This window comes from Schistocerca americana, chromosome 3 (assembly GCF_021461395.2).
Source record: "Schistocerca americana isolate TAMUIC-IGC-003095 chromosome 3, iqSchAmer2.1, whole genome shotgun sequence".
Lineage (NCBI taxonomy): Eukaryota > Metazoa > Arthropoda > Insecta > Orthoptera > Acrididae > Schistocerca > Schistocerca americana.
This window is the reverse complement of record NC_060121.1, coordinates 127805289-127832976: the sequence shown is the minus strand read 5'-3', so window position 1 is coordinate 127832976 and position 27688 is coordinate 127805289. Positions and strand designations below refer to the sequence as shown.

General features: G+C 43.3%; 1 protein-coding gene and 1 pseudogene across 1 annotated transcript in view; one reads left to right on the top strand and one right to left on the bottom strand.

Moving 5' to 3' along the window:
* Positions 1–27688, bottom strand: part of LOC124607187 (UDP-glucosyltransferase 2-like) — a 58722-nt gene that overhangs the window by 4708 nt on the left and 26326 nt on the right. The window contains exons 4-5 of the mRNA XM_047139408.1: positions 14937–15159; positions 1147–1366 (exon numbers count right to left, since the gene is read on the bottom strand). Of these exons, the coding sequence (XP_046995364.1) occupies positions 1147–1366; positions 14937–15159 (443 nt within the window). The remainder of the gene's footprint in view (positions 1–1146; positions 1367–14936; positions 15160–27688) is intronic.
* On the top strand, positions 15779–15897 carry LOC124608140 (annotated as a pseudogene).

Sequence of the window (27688 nt, the reverse complement as noted above, 5' to 3'; positions counted from 1 at the left end):
CGGCGAAGAATGTCACCAAATGCTCAATGTCAAACTCATTCAGCAGGGTACAATAATTTTCGGACTTTTTCCTCGCCGCTCTCTGCCACGCGCACCGCAGGCTTTCTTCTCAGCTCTCTCTCTCTCTCTCTCTCTCTCTCTCTCTCTCTCTCTCTCTCTCCCTCTCTTCCTCTTTTCAATTAAATACGAGTAAATCACGGCTCGTACAACATGCAATAGCCGCGTACTGGCTGCAGTAAAAGAAGCCCTCCACGGAAATGCCAGAACGATAGCTTAATCAAGGGGCAGTGATTGCTCGGACGAAATGTAGTTCCGACAACAATAGCAACATTGCACTTTATCCAAAAATAAAGGTTTTTGAAACTATAAATAACTATAAAGTCACACAATCCGTGAAAGCAAGGGAAAACGAGATTTAACATTTGTTTTATGAAGTTAATGCTGTTAGATAACGACCAGCTGAAGAAGGAAACAAGCAACGCACTGAAACAGTAACTTGTTAGAAACAAATTTAGAAAATGAAAGTAACCTGTAGTAGAAAGAAAATACATTAGTACAGGATTACATCAAATTTGCTGATATAAAATCAAATGGCTCGAAGCACTATGGGACTTAACATATGAGGTCATCAGTCCCATAGACTCAGAACTACTTAAACCTAACTAACCTAAGGACATCACACACATCCATGCCCGAGGCAGGATTCGAACCTGCGACCGTAGCAGCAGCGCGGTTCCAGACTGAAGCGCCTAGAACCGCTCTGCCACAGCGGCCGGCTTGCTGATATAATTGAAGACTGTGCAAAAGAGGGCTGGGAAGAAATACTTAAAGAACAGAAATAAAGCAGGTTTTATTAAATCAAATAGACTATAAGCCAGTAAATGAGAGCTAGGAACACGCGTGCAAACTTCTAATTGCTGATACAATGTAAAATAGACAAACATAAAAAAATTTTAATTTGGAAGGAAGCACACTTACAAGCACAGAGGAAGGTACTGTCGAATAAATCAACTAGATCCTAATTTCAACAGAGACCGTAATTAAATCACTCAAATCATGAGTTGCGTTATTTGCAGCATTTGTATTATTTCATCCACTACACATCACTACTGAAAAAATGGATAACCCGAAAGAAAAATTCCTTACCTGGGATTCTCAAGAACCGTTCGTATAGCCTCTAAAACAGTATCCTTCGTGACATGCCGGAACTGCAGTCTGTATCCAATTTCGGCAGTTACCATTTTTTCAACGTTGTAGTGCTGGTCTCCCATGAATGGAATCCCAATTAAAGGAACACCATAGTAAGTGGCTTCATTAAAACTCTGCAGGCCACCTTGAGTGATGAAGACCTTCACGTTAGGATGTGCTGTGGATATCATTCAAATACGTTATTAACAGCAAGAAATCACTGTAATCATCAAACTATGAAGAGAAAAAATCTGTCAAGTTGTCCTAGTCACTGATCAAGTGAGACACAAATGACGCCTAGCAAAATACGTCAGAGATTTTAGAACAAATTTTCACAGGAGAATAAATTAGTTACCAAAAATTGCACGTGTATAATGCAGTACTGAATGTTGCAGAAGAAAATGCGGGATGTTTTTTTTCTTAATGGTTCAAATTTCCAGAAATGGAACACAAGGAGAAAAATTAAAGAACTGCTAAATAATCTAAGCCCCACGGTCGTTGTTTGGGTTTTAGGGCACGTCAGAAACCGTAAAAGTTCTTCACGATGAGAAACTGTGGAAGCAGATGAAATATTTTCTTTGAATATGTTAACAAACAGTTACAGTAATTTCACAAAATAAATCTATCTACATTCTTCCTCATAAATTAAGGATAATGCTGATACATGGTGAAACAACGCTCTGGTGGGTGGCTTGCGGGTTTAAATCACCTCGGAGTATGACCATGAGGTGCATTAGACTTGTGGTCGTCGCACAGCGGAGCCAGCAGTCCACATACGCAGAGGTGTGTTGGTGCATGTCGGAGTACGATGCACCGAGTAAGTGTGCAGACGTTTTCAGACGTGCTAATGGTGACTGTGTGTTGAAAATGGCTCAAAGAACACATATTGATGATGTTATGAGGGGTAGAATACTAGGGCGACTGGAGGCTGGTCAAACACAGCAGATCGTAGCACGGGCCCTCCGTGTGTCACAAAATGTGATCTCAAGATTATGGCAACGATTCCAGCAGACAGGAAACGTCTCCAGGCGCTATTGTACGGGACGTCCACAGTGTACAACACCACAAGAAGACCGATATCTCACCATCAGTGCCCGCAGACGGCCGCGGAGTACTGCAGGTAGCCTTGCTCGGGACCTTACCGCAGCCACTGGAACAGTTGTCTCCAGTCACAGTCTACAGACGACTGAACAGACATGGCTTATTCGCCCGGAGACCTGCAAGGTCCATTCCACTGATCCCTGGTCACAGGAGAGCCCGTAAAGCCTGGTGACAAGAACACAGTACATGGTCATTGGAACACTGCTCCTAGGTTATGTTCACTGACGAGTCTAGGTATAGTCTGAACAGTGATTCTCGCCATCTGGCGTGAACCAGGAATCAGATACCAACCCCTTAATGTCCTTGAAAGGGACTTGTATGGAGGTGGTGGTTTGATGGTGCACTTACACGCCAGCGTGTCTTTGACAGAGGAACTGTAACAGGTCAAGTGTATAGGGTCGTCATTTGGCACCAGTGCATGTCATGCATGCCTTTTCAGGGGTGCAGTGGGTCCCACCTTCCTCCTGATGGATGATAACGCACGGCCCCACCGAGTTGCCATCGTGGAGGTACCTTGAAACAGATCAGGCGAATGGAGTGGTCTGTCTGTTCTCCAGACCTAAACCCCATCGAGCACGTCTGGGATGCTCTCGGTCGACGTATCGCTGCTCGTCTTCAAACCCCTAGGACACTTCAGGAGCTCCGACAGACACTGGAGCAAGAATGGGAGGCTATACTCCAGCAGCTGTTCGACCACCTGATCCAGAATATGTCGTTGTGCGGCCTGTGTACGTGTGCATGGTAACCGTATCCCATATTGATGAAGGAAACAGTGGCGTTTTGTAGCACAAGTGTTTCGGGACGGTTTTCTCAACTTATCACCAATACCGTGGACTTACAGATCTGTGTCGTGTGTGTTTCCTATGTGCCTATGCTGTTCGCTCCAGTTTTGTGTAGTGCCACGTTGTGTGGCACCACATTCTGCAATTATCCTTAATTTATGAGCATGAGTGTTCCTTTAATAATAAGATGAAAAGGATTTGAAGTTGTGCATGGCTTGCTGCTGCTATAACGATGGTGACGAGCCACCCAATCTTCGTCCTTCTTAGGGAATAGTCCTATTAATTATTAGTTATTACTAATTTTTAGGATAAGAACTACACTAATCTGAAACGTTTTAAATTACGAAGGTAATCCCATAAGTAAGGTCTCCTATTTTTTTATAAGTACATAGACCTTTTTATTTCTACAATGGTTTACATCAATTTACATCTTGAACATTTAGCTATTTTTAGGCATAATCACCATTTCTGTCGATGCATGTTTGTAGACCCTGTGGCAGTTTTTGTATGACCATGTCATACCAGCTCGCCGCCATGTTGTTCAGAGAGTTATGAACCTCTTCTTTCACCTCGTCGTCGGAGCTGAATCGCTGGGACCACAATTAACGCTGACAGGTACTGTGAGACTCTGAAAAAACTCAAACGGGTAATTCAGAACCGGAGAAGAGGAATGTTGAGCAAGGGGGTACACATTCTCCATGACAACACTCGCCCACACATCGCTCGACAAACCGTTGCTCTCCTGCAACAGTTTCAGTGGAACATAATCACCCACCCACCCTATATTCCTGACTTGGCGCCCAGTGACTGTCACCTGTTCCCTAGGTTAAAAGAACATTTGGCCGGACAGCGATTCAGCTCCGACGACGAGGTGAAAGAAGGGGTTCATAACTTTTTGAACAGCATGGCGGCGAGCTGGTATGACCTGCGCATACAAAAACTGCCACAGCGTCTACAAAAATGCATCGACAGAAATGGTGATTATGTCTAAAAATAGCTAAATGTTCAAGCTGTAAACTGTTGTAAATCATTGTAGAAATAAACAGATCTATGTACTTTAAAATAATAGGAGACCTTACTTTTGGGATTACTTTCGTATGTTACTGTTAATAATCAGTACATCTATTTAAACAGATAGGATGAATAAACCCAACAACACACATGAACATGTGTTAGAACGAACTGTCTGCAACTCTGTTCAGAGGAATAACAGGGATGTGTGATGGAGTGATAACAGAAACCTATCTGAGCATGAACAGAACACAATTCAGGAGATCATGAAATAAATGTTACGCTACTTTAGTAAAAAGACATTATTTTCTTGAGACCCTATGTCCTGCGATTAGTGTGGTGTAATTTAATAACAAAAATTTAAAAAAACAACAAAAAAACGCAAAGCTACAATCGGCGTGCACGAGCATTCCAGGACCCTGCACGTAGGCGTAACTTCTGATTGACCGGGAACACTCCCAAACATAACTCTAGCGATTCGACTCCCTTATGAGATTACAACAATGCTGCAGCCACCCAGGACTCGTAAAACGAAACTACAAGACAGTTCTGAATCTGCTAGGCAACAAGACGCACAATATCCTCTAAGGCGATAAAAACTGAGCCACACATTCGCGACCAAAAGTCGTCAGCCTATTTTTCACCAAGTTGGCAGATGACATCACCATGACATAAGCTTTGTTCATCTACTCTTCCGACGTCTAGGTCTGTAGCCATTAGCACAATCCGAATTATAATTTCAAAACGCCGGTTAACCCTCCCAATATCAATGGGCATGTGTGTGTATTTTATGCCTGCCTTTTGAATATATTGTAAACTAAACTAGTCTGTAAGTTTATAATTTAAGACTTTGAAAAAAATACTTATTACTTTTAATGAATTTTTCTACCCGATTCCATAGATGTTTCAAATTTTCCCCTTAAACTTACCCCAAAATTTTGTAATTTTTTATTTTTTTTGTGGCGGTGATAAAGTCTGTTGTACACGTGCGTTGATGTTGCTAACAGTGTGCTAAAAGATATTTTCAGGTTCTAGAACCTACATGCAAATCAGTCCCTCTTTAAGAAGTATGTTGTTGACAAAATTCAACAACAATTAACGATTATTGTCTCTCTGGCATTTTTTTTAGGGTTAAAGTCACTGCCAATGCGACTGTTCATAGTTTCAATTTGTCAACATAAGATGAACGATTACAAAGTTCATTGCGCCACTGAGATTGAGTTTTTATCAGCCACAGAGCTTGCCTCGGCTAACAACAAAAGCGTTCCGCCTTAAGCAATGGTCTGTCGCCCCTACTTATAACTTTCCTGCCAATTGTGACGTCAGGTGCATCTGTTTTCGTATTATTCACACTTTTGATGTTATTATGTGTTGCACTGATTCCTCTAACGTCAACTTTCTAGCAACACTGCTGGAAATAACTTTAAGACCATGATACGTCTTAGAAATGTATTTTTGTGGATGGGTTATTTTTCCTTCTCCCACCCTTCAGGACTTCAGATAAGTTCAACTGCTCGTTGCTAATGGGTGTCTGACCTCACAGACTGCGTCTGTAGAAACCTTGCATCAGTACTCCAGGACCCTCCCTATGCTTCGTTCTGCCGTTGCCATGGGTAATTGGTATTTTACTGGGCTCTCAGCGGCCCTCAGCGCTACTGGGATGGGACGTGGCTGTCGTTCACTCCAGGGAATTAAAATTGAGGTATCTACGAATCCAGAAGTCGGATTACTATCTGGATTGCAATCAGTATCAAGTTTGACAGAGCACACGTTAAAGATATTCAACTACCATTTCTTCTTTTAATCTACTGACTTTATTACGTTACTTACGTAGCAAGTCATGAGCGTGCTCAGTGTGATCTCATATCGCTACCACATCACAAATTGTATAAACGATAAACGTATTAACGATAGATATATACGAAGGGGTGCTGAAAAATAATGCCTCGGAGCTTTTTACGTGAAAACTCTTAAAGCTTTTTAAAATAAACAAGAGTTATTGATATTCTACATCTTTATTCTAGTGTACATATTTGGAACCCTCTACAGCTAGAGAGCTCCGAATTGTAGGATCTAACATGGCGGGGTAAAAATAGAAATGAGCGTATGGCCGCCAAGTGCAAGTCTTATTTCAGTCGACGCCACATTGGGCGACGGTGATGAGGGTGAAATGATGATGAGGACAACACAACACCCAGTCCCCGAGCGGAGAAAATCCCCAACTCGGCCGGGAATCGAACCCAGGCCCACTTGCTCGGGAGACGAGCACGTTACCACCCAGCTAAGCAGGCGGACATGGCGGGGTGTAATGTAACTTGTCGGTGCGTGCGAAACATTCTGCTGTAATCGAGTGTCGAATTCGAAGAGTTCGTGCACACATCGAACACTCTCTCCTGCAGCATGACAATGGCGTAATAAACACGGGGGCTGCTACATCTGTAACAAATTCGTCGCCTTGCGTTTACTATCATTGATCATCGACCATGAGTCCCGACTTGGCCCATCCGATTTTCATCTTTTTCCATAACTTGAAGAACACCTTCGATTTTTTTTTCTTTGATAATGACGAAACGGTGCAAGCAGAGGTGAGGTTGCGTTCCGTCAACACTGTCAAATATTCTACAGTGACGGTATCAACAAACTGGTCTCTCGTTGGGAGAAATGTGTTCACCACCAGGGCGACTATAATGAGAAACAAATATGTGTAGACATGAAGAATTAAGATGTAGAATGTTAACAAACTTTGTTTCATTTAAAAAGGCTTCAGAGTTTTCACAAAATAAAATTCGGAGGCATTAGTTTACAGCACGCCCTCGTGTTAAGATATTTTGAAATAACTTCCTTGGAACATTGTGTTGCTGTAGAGAGTGAAAACTGTCGAAGGAGACGGAGATTGGAATGTATGTAACTGAGGATGTATGTAACTGAGGATGTTGTGTGTAAGTGCTGCTCTGAGATAAACAGGTTAGCACAGGAGAGGAAGACATGAAGGGTCGCATGAAAGTAGTCTGATGACTGATGTTAAACAATCATAAATTTCTTGTAGCACCAATGAATTTTTTATGCTTTTCTGACAGTTCCTTCGAAGCGTTGCACTTTGTTACCATAATTGCAAATCATAAAACTTTTCTTTTGAGAGCCCGCATCTCGTGGTCGTGCGGTAGCGTTCTCGCTTCCCACGCCCGGGTTCCCGGGTTCGATTCCCGGCGGGGTCAGGGATTTTCTCTGCCTCGTGATGGCTGGGTGTTGTGTGTTGTCCTTAGGTTAGTTAGGTTTAAGTAGTTCTAAGTTCTAGGGGACTGATGACCATAGATGTTAAGTCCCATAGTGCTCAGAGCCATTTTTTTTTTCTTTTGAGGTAGAAAGTATGATGTGGTATGAAAGTCTGAAATGAAAATACAAACGCTAATCCTTTCGCCTCGCTGAATCATTGATTATACTCTACCAGCACTTACCGCAGGCCAAAAGTATTCTTACCAGATAATTATACTCGGTAATTGCATAATGGAACACTACATTAATGACTGGGTGTTATGTGCTGTCCTTAGGTTAGTTAGGTTTAAGTAGTTCTAAGTTCTAGGGGACTGATGACCATAGATGTTAAGTCCCATAGTGCTCAGAGCCATTTTTTGAACACTACATTAAATCTTTTTCTTAATTTCTCTTATTCAGAGAGTGTGTACTCATCTGAACTTAAAATACGAATCATGCTGTGTGAGGACAAGAAAACTATAAGAGCAAGATAGATTTAGTCCATTAGTCAAAAATTAATTAGTAATTTAGCTCCCCATGTTCCGCATTAAGCGTTGCTTGCCATCGTCGCCACAGGGGAATGCACCTAATGTACAAAGTTGGTGCTACTGGTACTGTAAAAATCGATGCAGTTTCGAAGGTTTGAGTGTCATTGCGCTAATTTTTATATTGATAGAGTTCTTCATATGACGTCACAATACCCAGCAGACCACATTGTAGACCATTTCACCTCACAAAAATACCTAATGGTCAAAAGGAGTTGAAACCAGGACCTCAGAGAAGCCACTAACCTCATCCACTAATATAGTGATGATGATGAGGTCCCATACGGAACGATGCGGGAGACCCGCACCGCCCACTAGGCAAGGTCCTCCGACCTTAATGGGGATGAATGATGATGATTAAGACAACACAACAACCCCCAGTCATCTCGAGGCAGGGAAAATCCCTTACCCCGCCGGGAATCGAACCCGGGACCTCGTGCGCGGGAAGCGGGAACGCTACCGCAAGATTACGAGCTGCGAACTAATATTGTGATCTACAAAGTCCTAATTGCATGACAGTGCAACGCAGTTATCATGTACACATTTATAATTAACAGTTGTTAATCCTAGCATAAGTGTTAACGATGTAGAACTTCGCTGATAAACACTGGACTTCTTTGGGTACTTCTGTTGCAGTACTCGAACTTTGGAATAATGAGTTTCAAACCCCTATTCGGCTATCGAGGTTCGCATTTCAGGTGGTTGTTCTAAAATGAGCAAGGTGGAAACTCCTGGACGGTTCTTTCGAAGCGGAAACGGCATATTGTGTTCAAATGTGTAAGTAGGCTGTTTAGGTTTTTTTATTGGTAACACCACCTCTGTATGAAAATCACTGGCTGTGCTGTGTGCAGTCTGTGGCTGCTTTGCATTGTTGTAATACTCGCCATTGTAGTGTTAGGCAGCTGGCTGTGAACAGCGCGTAGCGTTGCGCAGTTGGAGGTGAGCCGCCAGCAGTGGTGGATGTGGGGAGAGAGATGGCGGAGTTTTGTAATTTGTCATGAACTGCTATATTTATATATGATGATATCAAAGTAAATACATTGTTCGTTCTCTATTAATATCTTTCATTTGCTAACTATCCCTATCAGTAGTTAGTGCCTTCAGTAGTTTGAATCTTTTATTTAGCTGGCAGTAGTGGCGCTCGCTGTATTGCAGTAGTTCGAGTAATGAAGATTTTTGTTAGGTAAGTGATTTCTGGAAGGTATAGTTTAATGTTAGTCAGGGCCATTCTTTTGTAGGGATTCTTGAAAGTCAGATTGCGTTACGCTAAAAATTGTGTGTGTCAGGTTAAGCACAGTCGTGTATAATTTGTTCTAAGGGGACGTTTCAAATGGTTCAAATGGCTCTGAGCACTATGGGACTTAACTACTGTGGTCATCAGTCCTCTAAACTTAGAACTACTTAAACCTAACTAACCTAAGGACATCACACACATCCATGCCCGAGGCAGGATTCGAACCTACGACCGTAGCAGTCGCGCGGTTCCGGACTGCGCGCCTAGAAGCATATTGTGTTCCTCAATATTGTTCTTAAAGCGATTAGCAGCGATGGAGCGCTACACATCAATCTACCTTCTACGTTATTACACGAATGGTGGAATTATTACAACTTTCAAAATGTTTCCCATTTCCTCTTACAGCACAGCCGTCATCCCACCGTCCTACAACGACAACCTTTCTTTGACAGAATGTCTGTGCTGTAGCGAATGGTAAGCCTTTGGAGACGGATGGTGGTACTGACACGAGTGTCTTTTGGGATAAAATATCTTCCCTCAAATTCCTAAAGCCTTCACAATCTGTTCATCCAGTAATATAATTTTCACTCATCAAGAGAATAGTAACAACCCGAAATGCATACAAAGCTGTAGCGGAAAGTTACCCATTATTCGACATTTAGCTGGAACCACACCGCGGAAATTTCCCAGTTCAGAATACGTGACCACAGGTTACACTGCAAGCTAGTATCTGGTATCAGCACAAGCGACCAACCAAACTACCATCCATTCTGACTGACGTCCATCTTCTGAGCTCAAACACAATGAGGTAACTCGAACAGAATGACCTCCTCCACGCCAATCAACATGGATTCCTAAAACATCAATAGTGCGAAACCCAACTTGCGCTTTTCTCAGGTGACATCCTGAAGACCAAGGATGAAGCCAGTCAGGTTGACGCAGGATTTCCTGTCTTCCGAATAGCATTTAACTCGATACTGCACCAACGTTTTCTTAAAAAAGGTATAATTATATGGAATATCGAACAAAATTGGTGCCTGCGTTGAGATTTATTGGTAGGGACGACGACATAGTATCTTCGGTACAGAGACATCAACGGAAATAGAAATAACTTCAGCTATATCCCATGGAAATATGTTCGGACCCCTGTTGTTTACGTTTGCATTTATGACGTGGCAGACAATACTGATAGGTACTTGAAAAATGTCGTGTTACCATCATGAGCTGCTAGTAAAATACTTTACTTATACAACTATTTTCAGTCGTCTGACCATCATCAGGTTCACAAAAGTATTCACAGCATCGTATTAGCTGACGTATTAGATCGTGATCTTCAGGTGATTAAACCACGAATAATACACCTGTTGTCAAATCGTAACATGAATTACGTAGCCGGTCTATAAAAACTGTGCTAGGAAGTGCACATGTTGATGTTAAAACTGTAACCGGCGTTAGCACGATGAACAAAATGGTTCAAATGGCTCTAAGCACTATGTGACTTAACATCTGAGGTCATCAGTCTCCTAGACTTAGAACTACTTAAGCCTAACTAACCTAAGAACATCACACACATCCATGCCCGAGGCTGGATTCGAACCGGCGACCGTAGCAGCAGCGCGGTTCCGGACTGAAGCCCCTAGAACCGCTCGGCCACAGCGACCGGCACACGATGAACATATTCATATCACACAGAGGCGTCAAGTTGTATAAATACAGTATTTTAGCAGCAGCTCAAGGCGGTAACGCGACGTTTTTCAAATATATAAGAGCTATGGGAAACCACATCCTAAAATAAGTTGATTGTTACATGGGCTGTTTGGAGATCATGTAGTTAGCTACAATGAAAATATCTTAAAAAGGCTGCACAAATATCCAGTAAAGACCTGCTACGATTTCAGAGTGGATCAGTTATTGCCTACTTGTCTTCAATGTCCAGAAATTTAAAATGTGGCCCTCATATGAACAAGAAAATAGTACCTCATGACTACAATGTCAGTGGGTCTAAGTTGGGATCAGTAAACTCATACGAATACCTCGGTGTAACAATTTGCAGGAATATAAAATGCCGGCCGGAGTGGCCGAGCGGTTCTAGCCGCTACAGTCTGGAACCGCGCGACCGCTACGGTCAAAGGTTCGAATCCTGCCTCGGGCATGGATATGTGTGATGTCCTTAGGTTTGTTAGGTTTAAGTAGTTCTACGTTCTAGGGGACTGATGACCTCAGAAGTTGAAGTCCCATTGTGCTCAGAGCCATTTGAACCAATTTTGAATATGAAATGGAACGATCTCATATCCTCAGTTTTAACTAAATTAGGCGGCAGACTTCGTCTCATTGGCAGGATATTTGGGAAATGACAACAGTCTAAAAGGGAGACTGCTTACAAAACAATCGTGGAACCCATCCTACAAGATCACGTACAAAGAAGGACGGCGTGAAGAGCCACATGTTAGTTTGAGCGTCACGAAAACGTGGGAAACATAGCCACCAGTTATTCCAGCGAATAATCTAGAGCCGGCCGGTGTGGCCAAACTTTTCTAGACGCTTCTGTCTGTAACTGCGTGACCGATACGGTCGCAGGTTCGAATTCTGCCTTGGGCATGGATGTGTGTGATGTCCTTAGGTTAGTTAGGTTTAAATAGTTTTAAGTTCTAGGGGACTGATGACCTCAGATGTTAAGTCCCACAGTGCTCAGAGTCATTTTAACCATTTTTGAATAATCTAGAGATATTCTTCAGCTTCCTAGGGAGGGCTTCCAAGCGGATTCTGAAAATTAGACTAATTACATAAAACAAAGATGAATTCAGGCAACCGTAGTTCACGCGATCCACACGCCAAAGTAATGGCAAAATTCATAACATGATGAACCATGTAAAGTGCTCTCTACCATATGTAGATGTTGGGTTGGGTTGTTTTGGGAAAGAGACCAAACAGCGAGGTCATCGGTCTCATCGGATTGGGGAAGGACAGAGAAGGACGTCGGCCGTGCCCTTTCAAAGGAACCATCCCGGCATTCGCATGGATCGATTTAGGGAAATCTCGGAAAACCTAAATCAGGTTGGCCGGACGCGGGAGAATGTAGATGTAGAACTGTGTCATGGTGCACAACAAAAACATCTTGTCATACCGCAATATGTTTACTGTTAACAAAACAGTTTACAAATTATTTAACATCCAATAACATTGTGGACGAGTACCAGTCTGGTTTCCGGAAAAAACAGCACCACCACTATCGTTCTTCTAAAAGTGACTGACGAACTGAAACGAGCTATCGCCAAAGAACAGGCGGCTATTGTGTCCATTTTAAATTTCAGCAAAGCTCTAGACACTTTCCTTTTTGGGATCGTATTGGAAAAATTATTAGGTAAAAATTTTCGTCAAGTGCAGTACAATGGTTCCACACATACCTACATTCCACCAACAGAAAATGGCTCTGAGCACTATGGGACTCAACTGCTGTGGTCATCAGTCCCCTAGAACTTAGAACTACTTAAACCTAACTAACCTAAGGACATCACACACACCCTTGCCCGAGGCAGGATTCGAACCTGCGACCGTAGCAGCAGCGCGCCTCCGGACTGGAGCGCCTAGAACCGCACGGCCACCGCGGCCGGCCCACCAACAGAGTTAATGATCGGAACAGAGTGGTTACGATCGAGGAATGTAGTACAGTGGTCCCAAAAGGATCCGTGTCGGGCCCATTACTTTTCCCATTATGTGTTACACATGTGTCCCCTATTATCTCCCACTGGATATACCGTTTATATGCTGACGGCCTTCAGTTACACCTAGGTGTAAGCCCAACAAACCTGTGCACAGCCATCGAGCACATAAATGCTGACTTGCTTTCTTTACCAGGGTGGACGCAGAACATACTTTGAAACGTAACCCATCTAAACTGCAGACAGTCTTAGTTGTTGAAAAAACACAGTACCTCTTTCAGTCTTAATCCTAAACAGCACGGAAATAACCTTTTCTATTTCTAATGAAGATACTGACCGTCATTTAGACTTGACTGAACAGACAATTGCAGTCTGTAAGAAGGTATCATCTTCACTTCATTCGCTACAGAAATACAAAAAAAGCATTTCCTATCGAGATTACAAAGCAACTCGCAGAGTCACTAATACTCTCCATTTTTGATTTTGGTGGTAGGACTCTCCAAGGACTTTCGTATGAGAGTTCACGACGGTTGGATGAATGCTTGTATGCAAAACATTTGTGACGTAAGCTGTTTCGATCCTATCACTCCTACCTACGAACAATTATCGTGGCTACGTGGCGATAAGCGTACAGATTATCATACCACGTGTTTGCTCTATCGCTTCTCAATCACTGTACACTTTCTTATTTAGCTTCAACCCTTACACTAGTATCTGAACAATATAGTAGAAACACTCGTTCTCGCAAAGTAAAACTGTCTCTGTACAATCACATAACACTACCATGTTTTCTGAGTCATTGTCTGTATCAGGAACCTACTGTGAAACAATCCTCTTCGAAATATTAGTGAAATTAAAATGCTTTCAAACTTGAAGAGATAACTAGTGGCCCACTTTATAATGCAGTAGCAACCTCTTCCACATACTGTTCAAATGGCTCTGAGCACTATGGGACTTAACATCTGAGGTCATCAGTCCCCTAGAACTTAGCACTACTTAAACCTAACTAACCTAAGGACATCACACACATTCATGCTCAAGGCACGATTCGAACCTGCGACCGTAGCGGTCGCGTGTTTCCAGACTGAAGCGCCTAGAACCGCTCAGCCACCCACGGCCGGCCTTCCACATACTGTCTGTAGCTGACTTTCGTCAGCTCTCCCTACCCCCACCACTTTTCCCTTCCCTCGTCTATAGAGTTCTCTACTGAAATGCTCCCCTTTCCTAACACCCATTGTCACTTTCACTTCGATCTTTTCCTCTTTCATTATTCCCTCCACTTCTCTAATTCCGAACAAGGCTTCGACACTGCTACATTATTCAACATTATTTTTGACTCCATTATTTTATTATTGTAATTACTGTTACTATTATTATTATTGCCAATTTTTACTTTTATTAATAATTGCCAATATTATTATTATTGAATTTATTATATAATAATAATCAATACCATTCTTAATACCACCATTATTTTATCATTACTGGTGTTATTATTATTATTATTATTATTATTATTATTATTATTCATCACCATGTCCGCAGCTCGTGGTCTTGGGGTAGCGTTTTCCCTTCCCACGCACGGGGTCCCGGGTTCGATTCCCGACAGGATTTTCTCTGCCCTGAAATGACTGGGTGTTGTGTGTCATTTATCATCATTGACTCGCAGGTCGCCGAAGTGACGTCAACTAAAATGAACTTTAATACGGCGGCCGAACTGCCTGGCATGGGGCCTCCTGGCCAACAATGCCATATAATCGTTTCATTATTTATTATTATTGCCTATTATTATTTTCTGTTAATAGTGAAATTTATTATTATTGTGATTGTTATGCAATATTTTTTGTGTGTGTTGTGCCTTGCCAGATGTAAGAGAGGGCCTTAAGGCCCTAATATAGTCAGGCTAAATACGCAGTAAATAAATAAATAAATAAAATAAATAATGTATAATGATGCTTTTCGCGCAGATTAACGTCACTGCACAGTGTTACTGCTACCAGACTCTCTACCGACCATGCACTTAAAGATCATCAGCTGTAAGTACTTAGATACCAAATTCCATTAAAAACACTAATTCACAGGGGTTCTTCATGAACATGACAACAACAATAATAATAAAAATAAAAGCGGTAATAAAACACTATGATATAAAAATACGACATACCAAGTACAGACTGTTGTGGCAACCACTTGGACAGTTTGACGTTAGGTGGCAGGTCTGTCGTATCGTCCTCCTCCCATTTCCAGAGCACTCTCTGCGGCAGTTGGGAGAAGGCGTCGAGGAAAGCCCGTCGCTTTTCTGGTGGCATTGTGCTACTCAGTACATTCGTACCCAGGCTGAAGTAGATAACACCTTCAGTTGCTTCATCCAGCCAGTACTGAATATCCTGTAGGCGAAACACAGTGCATACTCTGAGGTGAAAAGAAAGTTATAAAACGACCAAGAAGATCAATTAGTCGTATAGACTGCCTTTGTGACTGCCCATTCAAAAAAGTAGACAGTAATGGTAAGCTCTCATGTTGGAGATATCCCTCCTGTTGCCATGGATAGAGCAATACGTAAACATGTCACAGGATCAAAATGTGTTCACTCTATTATGGAGGATATGGGCTGGTCATGTGGCTCGGGGAAAAGATGGCATGTGGTCAAAATAAGTGGCAGATTGGAGCCAAATTTATCAAAAAAGACCAAGGAGAAGACAACTGGGCAGATGGGCAGAGACTTAAAAAAGACAGCTGGAGTGAACTGGCAGCGGTAAGCTCAATGTCAGGAGAAATGGAAGAACCTGCAGGGATCCTGTATAGCAGACCGACTCGAAAGGGCCACATCACCATGTCACTGAATTGAAGGACGTTGATGATGATTACGAGGTGGGGTTATTGAGACGTGGCATAACGATGTGCATCCCAAACTGTTTGCTGTCGAAAACTGAGCCTAATGCTGCCTGCACCTGGGTGCTGCCAGACTGCCACAATTTCAATATCACAATAGTATAAAGTCGCCATGCCAACGGCCTTGCCGCAGTGGTAACACCGGTTTCCGTCAGATCACCGAAGTTAAGCGCTGTCGGGCTTGGCTAGCACTTGGATGGGTCACCGTCCGGGTCTGCCGAATGTTATTGGCAAGGGGGGGGGAGAGAGGGGGGGGGTACCCAGCCCTTGTGAGGCCAGTTGAGGAGCTACTTGAATGAGAAGTAGCGGCGCCGGTCACGAAAACTGAACTGACAGCGGACGGTAGAGCGGTATTCTGACCACATGCCCATCCGTATCTGTATCCAGTGACGACTAAGGGCTGAGTGAGGATGACACGGCGGCCGGTCGGAACCGGTGTGACTTCAAGATCTGTTCAGACGGTGTTTGTTGTTATAATGTCGCCATACCGTCACTACTGTAAAGGAAATTTAAAAGGCGAAAACACCGTTCGACAGTGATAAAAAAAATACAAATTGTTAAAAGCAGGAGCGCCTTTCATTCTGCACGTGGGCGCTAGAAGTACGGGATTTGGAGGTAGAGTGGGGACATGGGTATATAGGGACTGACGGCCAGAGCGAGATAGTCGCGACAAACGTAAACAGGACATTTGAACATTTAGTTTAAAACTGATAACACTCGTAGAAAAATTATCACAGCTTTAACCAAGACGTAATTCAATGATGTGCTTCATGTACCACTAAATTATGTATGAAAAATCTGATAATATTCCAAATTCAAGCGTTTATTTGATATAGTTTTAATTATAGTGGAGCAATTGATTTTAGGATAACAACAAATCACTACAGGAAACTATACAGCATCCTAGAAAATGATCTTAAACAATTTGTACCAATCAATGAACTGGACAATGCCTATTCTGCAGAATTAACAGGATTTTAAGTCTTAGATATTATTAATTCTGAGATTCCGTAATAACTAGTGAAGTTTGGCCATAACCAGGGGAGTGGTCAGGAAAAATCTATTGGAAATGAATAAGCTCATGGATAGTTTTAATTATTTCTTTTAAATTAATGTTAGTATAGTAACCTATGATAAGAAAAATTTGACAAAAAAATCGCTTTGGCCAAAGAGTAAAGAGAAACACCGGTGTGTTGAGTAACAGTGGGTGCGTTTTTGAAAGCGGCACAGTGTGATGCAAGCAGTTTTAATTAGGTTATAAGAAGTAGTTCTTATCATTATTTTTCTGTACTTGGACGACAGACCCTGGGATTTGGAGGCAGAATGGTGATGTGGGTGTATAGGTATTGGGTGCGCGAAGTAGGACAGAGTATGTCAACCATGGACTACCTGAATAGGTTTGGCGCTTAGTTGGTGCGAGAAGTTTAGTGAAAGTGACGTAATCAGACTACTGGCGGCTGCAGTGCCGCAGTGTTGTATTTTGTACCATTCGGCGCGGATGTGCAAGCTTCAGAGTTAGATAAATCAGCGTGCAGTGGTACGAAACTCTACATTACTCATGTTGCATACCGCGTTGAACATAGCAGAATTTTTGTGTAGTGGCGCCGAACTTCAGCGACTAAGAATGAACAGTCGGAACTCCGATCTTTACTAGTTAGTTGATGATAGTCTTCAGTGGTATAGTTTTCTTTGTATGTACTGTATATGTGTTTATTTTAGTGCACATCTGACACAAATAAAGAAAATAAGTCTTCAGTTTAGTTTATAGTGTTGAAATCTGAGCATTTCTTTGGCAAAAGACAACAGCCTGAATCTGAAAGGCGACGATCCTCTCTGAAGATTATGGTTGGTTGGTTGTTTTGGGGAAGGAGACCAGACAGCGTGGTCATCGGTCTCGGGAAGGATGGAGAAGGAAGTCGGCCGTGCCCTTCCAGGGGAACCATCCCGACATTTGCCTGGAGTGATTTGGGGAAATCACGGAAAACCTAAATCAGGATGGCCGGACGCGGGATTGAACCGTCGTCCTCCCGAATGCGAGTTCAGTGTCTAACCACTGCGCCACCTCGCCCGGTCTGAAGATTATGTTACCCTAGACACACATCTACACTCTCTGAGAAATAGACTGCCAATATTTATTGCCGAGTTCGGTTGATTAAACGGAACATCAAGTAAATTCTTGAATGTAGCATCGGGATACTGAGTCCCCACTTCATATATTTTAATAATCAGAGATGTTAGAAAACTTGTACTTTGGTGTGACAGAGTGCGGTTGCGTGTGGTGGCTCCCATAGACAACCAAGAGCCAAATAATTTAGCGGCCACACGCCATTACCGCTGGCTTGGTGTTGAAAGTAATCTTTATTATAGTTAGGCTGCAACTTGACACTAATATCGAGTATCACATACTCTAGTCTTGATAATGACCCCATTTCGGTGTGCAAGAGACTACACACGTTTCATCAGGTTTGTCACATGCAGCTGAAGCTACTCCTTGGTGATATTAGATCCTGTAGAACTAGCGTACTGCAGGGGTACGGACTGCTGCGTTTCAAATGCTGTTTCCAAAGAGTCCCAGACATTTTCTGTCGGATTAAGCTCGAGTGATTTAGCTGGTAGTCGATGTGCAATGGGGTACCTCAGTGTTCGTCACACCAGGAACAACACTGAAGAGCGAAAGAAACTGGTGCACTGTCTAATATCGTATACAGCCTTTGCGAGTGCACAGAAGAGCCGCAACACGACATGGAATGGCCTCGACTAATGTCTGAAACAGTGCTGGAGGCAACTGACACCATGAATCCTGCAGGATTGTCCATAAATCCGCAAGAGTAAGAGGGAGTGGAGATCTCTTCTGAACAGCGCGTTACAAGGAATCCCAGATATGCTCAATAATGTTCATGTCTGGGGAGTTTGGTGGCCAGCAGAAGTGTTTAACCTCAGAAGAGTGTTCCTGAAGCCACTCTGTAGCAATTATGGACGTGTGGGGTGTCGCATTGTCCTGCTGGAATTGTCCAAGTCCACCGGAATGCACAATGGATATGAATGGATCAGGGAATCAGACTGGATTTGGATTCATGACGTTGTTTCCTCACACGTACACGTCCATCCGCTCGATACAATTTGAAACGAGACTCGTCCGACCGGGCAACATGTTTCCAGTCATCAACTGTCGAATGTCAGTGTTCGCTGGCCCAGGAGAGGCGTAAAGCTTTGTGTAGTGCAGCCATCAGGGGTATACGATTGTATCTTTGGCTCCTAAAGCCCATAGAGATGATTTTTCGTTGAATGGTTCGCAGGGTGACACTTGTTGATAGCCCAGCACTGAAATCTGCAGCAATTTGCGGAAGGGTTGCACTTTTGTCACGTTGAACGATTCTCTTCAGTCGTCGTTGGTCCCGTTCTTGCAGGATCTTTTTCCGGCCGCATAGATGTCGGAGATTTGATGCTTTTCCCGATTCCTGATATTCACAGTACACTCGTGAAATGGTCGTATGGAAAAATCCTCACTCCATCGCTACCTCGGAGATGCTGCGTCCCATCGCTCGTGCGCCGACTATAACACCACGTTCAAACTCAATTAAATCTTGATAACCCGCCATTGTAGCAGCAGCAACCGACCTAACAACTGCGCCAGACACTTGTTGTTTTTTTAGACGTTGCCGACCCCAGTGCTGTATTCTGCCTGTTTACATGTCTCTGTATTTGAATACGCGTGCCTTTAACAGTTTCTTTGGCGCTTCAGTGTATGTGAAGCTCAGTGGTAATACCGATTCATTTTACCGGTAACATGATTGCGGTTTTGTAGACTATTGCTTCTCCTTGGGCAGTTCCTTAGTAGAAAGTTCTGATTAGAGTTTCATGTTTACCCTCTCTTGGTAAATATCTAAGTTTAGTGCTTTTGTTATAGCCAGAGCCGTTTGTGCAGCTGTTGTGGAGATTTGTTATGTACATAAATGGTTGGTAAATGTGCTCAGCGTTGTACTTAAATGCCCCACTCTTTTCAACAGATCTTTACAATACATCCAATCAATAGTTTTGATTCTTATTCTAATGGGCCTTTTTCGTTGTCCGAAAACTGTGTTTATGTTTTGAGCATTTGTCTTCCAGAAAAGAATCCTATAGCTAAGAGTTAATTGGATATATGAATACAATGTAACTAAAAGGCAGTGGCTGTTACACTCTTACGGCATGGTTCTGAGGGCAAAACATGCTGTTGGCAAATTGTTAGAAGTGTCTTTGTGATTTCTCACTACTTCAAAGGACATGTTGTATTTATTCCTAGAATTTTTTTGTTTATTACGAAATGTATAGAGGTACCACCATTTTGTTATTTGACAGTGTCATTTTCGCTCTTCAAACTGAAATTTAGAGTATTTGTTTTCTTTAGGTTCCACGTAAGTTTTTTGGATGTTGACCAAATGTACAGTTCCTTAAGGGTTTCATTTGCCTCTCTGTCAGAAATACTCTTGTCGTGTTCAGCTAATATAATTTTACTGTCATTAGCAAAGGAATTATTTGCCTCAGGACACTGAAGTATAAGAGGAACATATGAGGAACAGTACTGGCATCTAAACGTATTACATGGTAAAGGATTGAGGAGGCATATATGTGCGATTAACAATACCACAATGTCACAGTAGGTTGCCTCATCGTCACGTGTTGACAAATGGGACCGCCTGAGTGAGTGTTTGATGTATTTATCACATTTTTCTTCGGACGTATATAGCTAATTTTAGCGAACTCCGATTTGTTGTCAGTCATTCAGACATGAAGGAAAGTTCATTTACTGTTCAGAACTATAGTTGTTTGCACAAATCTCAAAACTACAGTTTTATTCCAGCAGTTCAGCAGCAGCGCTATACGTATTACAGATAATCGTATATCATTGACGACCCTGCTTTCGGAGCTGGACCTGAGTGTGGTTACGACGTCACAATACACGCAGCCTGGCGCTGTTCAAAAAATGGTTCAAATGGCTCTGAGCACTATGGGACTCAACTGCTGAGGTCATCAGTCCCCTAGACTTAGAATTACGTAAACCTAACTAACCTAAGGGCATTACACACATCCATGGCCGAGGCAGGATTGGAACCTGCGACCGTAGCGGTCTTGCGGTTCCAGACTGCAGCGCCTTTAACCGCACGGCCACTTCGGCCGGCCTGGCGCTGTGAGCAATTGATATTTGCGTGGTAACCGATTCACATTGTAGACTGCATGCGTGTTTCATCGCAACATTCGCTCGGTAACACACAACACAGAAACGAAAGCATGTTTTTTACGAACGCTAACGTACAGACGGGCCAGAACCAAACTCCTGAGTGGGGAGTGCTGCTATTTACACAAACATCGAATATTTCAAATTATAACAACGTTACAAACATAAGGTGTTTCCAAGATCTTCCAGAAAAGTTTGAGATGGGCTTGCATTAATTAACAGCAGCAAACCTATTGTCACTGATAAATAGTGAATAATAAAAAATTGCTTGTGGTGAAGTTTGAACTGGCGACCCTGAGCATGCTATTGTGGAACTTTAATCATTATACGAAACTGCATGCAACACAGCTCTACCCCTCTGGACTGTAGTAGGCTTCATACTGGGGATTGGGACAGCGTTTCTGCACTTTTATCTTCTTGAGGAAGGGTTACAATCCTCGGCCTCACATTTGACGCCCGGCTAACAACGCAACACTGCTCATAGCAGCCTCTCCTGGAAATACAGCGACTGGCGGTAACACTTTTTTCTTGTCATGGTGTTTGCGACTATGGGAGGTTCAAGAAAACTGAAAACCAACTTCGAAGGGAGAAGCTACATTCGACACTCGTAGTGAAGAGGATGTAGGAACACGATCAGAACACGAGTATCTGCCGGCACTGTCGTACAGAGGACCTTTGACAACATCTAGAACCAGGGTGTTGAGGTCAGCCGCAGTGAATACTTCTCAAACAGCGAAACGTGACTGTCCCCTCCTATCTCTAGGATTAGTATCTTCTGTTCTTACGGCGTGTCACATGGCTGCTATTGGTACACCGTTCCTTGCAGTTATGCTGGACAGACCTCGTTGATATACAAACAAATCTGCCAACTTCGCTCATGATGTGATCATGGGCAGGTCCAAGTGCGGTAGCTCCTTTCCGCCATTGTGTTACGTTTCCATGTCAGCCAACTTGCTGGGCTGATTGTATACAGCCGACTGGCACAGACATACCTCTTCACTGCCATGACTTGCGTTAGGAGGGTCGTATGACCACATGCTACCAGTTCTACAGAGATTCAAAGCGATCCCTATGTTCTTTGAAGGGGGTGAGTAATATTTTATCGGCTGAAATTACCATTTCCACTAAAATGAAGAAAACCTGATAACATGCTGATTTGTTTTGTTGTCAAAACTTTGTTTTCTTATCATTTCTGGATAGTATTTCCTCTTATACAATGCTCTGTTTATTAATTGGTTTTTCTCCTTCTCCAAAGCTTCTTTGGTTTTTATCAGTGCTGGATCACCCCTCTGTTCAGCAACAATATCATTTTATATAACGATGACTGAGATTTTATTCACACTGCAGTGATTCACCAAAACGATTCCTTGAAAGACAGTGGACCTCTTTGTGTTTGCGTCAAACGTTGTGTACCACTGTGATGTCCTCCTATTCCTGAAGCCTCAGCGCCCCAATCGCCAGTCGACCAGACAGGTCCTTCAGGCTAGTCACTCAGTACAGAGAATGTTGGCCCATTACAACAGTGAATGGTTTGCGAAATTCATCTGGAGGATGGAACCTGTTGATGATCCCAACAACTGCAAAGTGCTCTTCTCGCTTGTAAACTAGCTCATCCCAGACTTTGAGATACTCTAGAAGCATAAGCTATCACGGTTTCTAGCACCTTCTTGAAGAACTGCACTTATCCCGTAACAGCTAGCATCGGTGTTAAGTTCTGTCTCAGCATTCTTGTTGTACAATATTAGGACTGCACAAAATTTTAGCGCCTCCTTAAGGATAAGGAAGATATTTCTTGTACATATTTCGTTCCAGGAGAATTTGGCTTCTCCCTGTGGTTCTTCTTGCAAGGGGAGTGCCTCGATTATAAAAGTCGGTTATGAATCTCTGTAGTATGAGCCCATTCCAAGAAAACTTCTCACATCACGAATGTGTTGAGGAACCAGAAAAGGTGGGACTACTTTTATTTTTTCTGGAGTGGGTTAGACTCCACTGCCAGTCACTAGATGCCCTAAGATTTTTATCTTTGCACGACGAAGAGGCAATTTTTCAGGTTTAGGCGTCGGCATAAAGTTAAAACGTATTTCAAAAAGATTGTCGGTCAGCTTAGATGTTCTTCAAATGACTTTGAAAACATAACAATCTCATCCAGACAGCGCAGACACGTCGTCCATGTCCCGAAACATGTTGTTCATCACATGTTCGAAGGTGGCTGGAGCGTTACACAGTCCAAACGACAAAACTTTAAACACGTAAACGCCGTCAGCAGTTACGAACGCAGTCTGTTCACAATCAGACTTGTCAGCCTCGATTTATCGGTACCCTGTCTGGACGTCCATAGTTGACAAATACTTCGCTACTTTCAAGCAGTGTAGGGTGTCACCAGTGTGCCACAATGGACGGATATCTTTCTTCATGATTATGCTCAGTCATCGGTTGCCGACATGGAAACGTCACGTATCAACCTTCTTCTTTACAAGGATCACAGGATAGAGTCAACAACTCCCTGAGTGTTCAATGATATCTTGCAGCATCTTCTCCACTTTGTCCCGGACTATCCCTCGTTCAGATGGCGACACTTCATGTGAGTGGTGGCTAATTGATGGATGATCCGCAATGCTGATACGACGTTTTACCATGGGTTGCCTGGTCTTTTCTCTACTCCAGATTTGAAAGAATCCGAAAAATATCGCAGAACTGCTTTAATCGCCAACTTTATTCCTCAGTTAGTCCATATCCTATGGGCGTTTGTATAGTGTCTCCTCCTCTGCGTTGTCTTTATCTCTAGCGCAGCACGATTCTTCGTAGATGGTATTAAAGTGACCTTTCTGGATTGTTTTGGCTGTCCCTCTGCACATACCTATAGGGATGAGTTATTACAGTTATTGCTCCTCGAGACTGTCAGTGATCCAAAAATTTTCATGACTACTTACGATGTTTACGATCTTCGCTGGCATGTAAATTTCTTTTTGTGAGACAGAGTAGCTTTTAACACTCGACAAAAGTTTCATAGTTTAACTGAGCATTTCGATTGACGGCAGGAGCTCGTCTCGTTGATGACAGTGGGGTAACAACGTCTCCATTGGCAAACAACACTCTTGTGCAGTCTCTGTTGTGTGTCCTTGTTGCAATGGCTCGTCATTCTGGAGATCTGATCGTCCGCAATAGTAGTAGGGCGAAGCCAAAGTTGCGGCAGCCTGAATTGGCAATTTTCTTCATGATATTGTCTCTCCTCTCACCCTGGAGCGTAGATGGGGAAATGTCGCACTGTCGATGACACCCCCCCTCCTCCGCTTCCTCTACCCTCCCCCACTTTCCACCAACCCTCAACAATTCCGTGCCCCTTCCTCATTTTTGAACTGGCAGGAAAAAGTCTGTCTGTGCTGAGCTGCTGTAGAAAAGGATGTAAGATGGTGTCTTTATTTACCTTACTTATTTTTGGGGGTATTATCCTGCTGAAAATTTTTTCTAAATTTTTGGCAGCGAAACCGAACTGACAATTATCCCACAGCCTTGGTGCTTGAAATTTGCGTTATGATAAAAAACAACCACCATTTCAGAAAAAAACAATACCTCTGGAAAATGATCTATAAATAATAACTCAAACAGAACCATCCGCTGGCTTACATATCGAAAAACTTCGAAGAAAAATGATTTGTAAATTGTCTGATCATGGAAATGGAAATGCTGTGTGGCTAGGGCGACCTGTCGGGTAGACCATTCGCCTGGTGAAGTCTTTTGAGTTGATGCCACTTCGGCGACTTGGGTGTCGATGGGGATTAAATGATAATCATAAGGACAACACAACACCCAGTCCCTGAGCGGAGAAAATCTCCGACACAGCCGGGATTCGAGCCGGGCCATTAGGTATGACATTCAGTCGCGCTGACCACTCAGCTACCAGATGCGGACTGTCTGATCATGTATCATGAAAATCATCAATGAAAAATGCTCTGAAGTTGTTCTAAAAACGATAACTAAAACAAAAACATGACCTGGTCTACACACCGAGACACTTCGAAGAAAAACGATTTGTAAACTGTCTGATGATAGCACAAGACAAAACCACATATCACAAACGAAACATCAATGAAAGACGCTCTGGAAGCTGTTCTAAAAACGATAATTGAAGCAAGAAAGTAGACTGACCTACACATCGAAAAATATCGAAGAAAAAGTTTGCTGTGGATGCTAACAGATATAAAAATGCCACGAAATTGCCGAGAGATATCGCGCTGAAGGTTAAAACTGCTACTAATGCAATGCGCAAAACAGTAAAGACCCCCACCGCCTGTAAATACACTACTGCCCATTAAAATTGCTGCACCAAGAAGAAATGCAGATGATAAACGGGCATTCATTAGACAAATATATTATACTAGAACTGACATGTGATTACATTTTCACGCAATTTGGGTGCATAGATCCTGAGAAATCAGTACCCAGAACAACCACCTCTGGCCGTAATAACGGCCTTGATACGCCTGGGCATTGAGTCAAACAGGGCTTGGATGGCGTGTACAGGCACAGCTGCCCATGCAGCTTCAACACAATACCACAGTTCATCAAGAGTCGTGACTGGCGTATTGACCAGACCAGACGTTTTCAATTGGTGAGAGATCTGGAGAATGTGCTGGCCAGGGCAGCAGTCGAAAATTTTCTGTATCCAGAAAGGCCCGTACAGGACCTGCAACATGCGGTCGTGCATTATCCTGCTGAAATGTAGGGTTTGGCAGGGACCGAATGCAGGGTAGAACCACGGGTCGTAACACATCTGAAATGTAACGTCCACTGTTCAAAGTGCCATCAATACGAACAAGAGGTGACCGAGACGTGTAACCAATGGCACCCCATACCATCACGCCGGGTGATACGCCAGTAAGGCGATGACGAATACACGCTTCCAATGTGCGTTCACCGCGATGTCACCAAACACGGATGCGACCATCACGATGCTGTAAACAGAACCAGGATTCATCCGAAAAAATCACGTTTTGTCATTCGTGCATCCAGGTTCGTCGTTAAGTACACCATCGCTGGCGCTCCTGTCTGTGATGTAGCGTCAAGGGTAACCGCAGCCATGGTCTCCGAGCTGACAGTCCATGCTGCTGCAAACGTCGTCGAACTGTTCGTGCAGATTGTTGTTGTCTTGCAAACGTCCTCATCTGTTGACTCAGGGATCGAGACGTCGTTGCACGATCCGCTACAGTCATGCGGATAAGATGCCTGTCATCTCGACTGCTAGTGATACGAGGCCGTTGGGATCCAGCACGGCGTTCCGTATTACCCTCCTGAACCAACCGATTCCCTATTCTGCTAACAGTCATTGGATCTCGACCAACACGAGCAGCAGTGTCGCAATACGATAAACCGCAATCGCGATAGGCAACAATCCGACCTTTATCAAAGTTGGAAACGTGATGTTACACATTTCTCCTCCTTACATGAGGCATCACAACAACGTTTCACCAGGCAACGCCGGTCAACTGCTGTTTGTGTATGAGAAATCGGTTGGCAACTTTCCTCATGTCAGCTCGTTGTAGGTGTTGCCACCGGTGCCAACCCTGTTTGAATGCTCTGAAAAGCTAATCATTTGCATATCACAGCATCTTCTTCCTGTCGGTTAAATTTCGCGTCTGTAGCACGTCACCTTCGTGGTGTAGCAATTTTAATGGCCAGTCGTGCACAATGACATATTTAAACGAAAATCATGTGAGGAATAGCGCTTTCCGGCTGCTCGCTGTCTAGCTGGCTTCGTGGCTCACTGCTGTCTGACAGCCAGGGTGAGGCAGCTGGTATAGCACCGCCTTGTGGCAGGACGTGGTGGCTGCTGTCTGAACTAGCGAGTGGCTGGAGATGGCTACTTATTGGTCTGCTGCGGTCATTACAGCGGTACCCACTAACTGCTCACGACTATATGGTGCACCCCTCACTGTATGCTTCCCTCCCCCTGCTCATGAATGTAAGCTTACAAATACCACACTGGGAGGCCCTTCACATCCTTCATTGCTGCTGCCCCACACAACCACCATTCCCTCCTCCGTTTTCCAGACGTGTTTCAAATATCACTATTAAAGGTGATACCGATCTAATGGCGCCTTCCAGGAAGGGCTGTACTGTTGCCCCCATCACACAGGAACCAGAGTCGCCCCAGGGAAGTATGCTGTTGCTTCCTGTGTGTCTGAGAACCCACAGTTTTGTCTGCAGCACGACAATTTATCCTTTCACCTATCTACCTCAAAGGTTTACAGACCACCCAGTAGAAGATGGCAGCTCTCTGCTCGTCAAAGATGGTGGTAACACATGCATGTCCAGTAATCATCTGCAGACATGTCCTAACTTGTTTCTCGCTGTTACTACAACACTACTGGCTGTCGCAGAAATACTGGGGTGATCAGATGTTATAAAAACCCTCATCCCGACACAGCCACTCATTCTTCCTCTGTCTACAGCTTATTTCCAATTCTCGCCAGCAAGATGAAATGCTCATATCAACATCTTCAACCTTTGGCAGTGCCACTGGCAAACGCCCAAGACCAGATGAAGACGTATTCCTGTGTAAGTACATACATTCATCTTCAGTGCATGTGTGTGTTCAGATTTAGAAACTATCTTTCATTAAAGAAAAACGACTGTTATTTGGTTGGACATAGAATAACACATTAAGCGGATGTTATTTGGTGTTAACGTTTTGCAGAAGAATTTCTCTGCATGCTTTCACCCAATGTTTTAGCCTGGCCCAAGCTACTCTTTGGTGCTTCTCACTGCTGATACCTCTTCCGGTAACAACTGGAAGCTTTTACGGTGTCTCG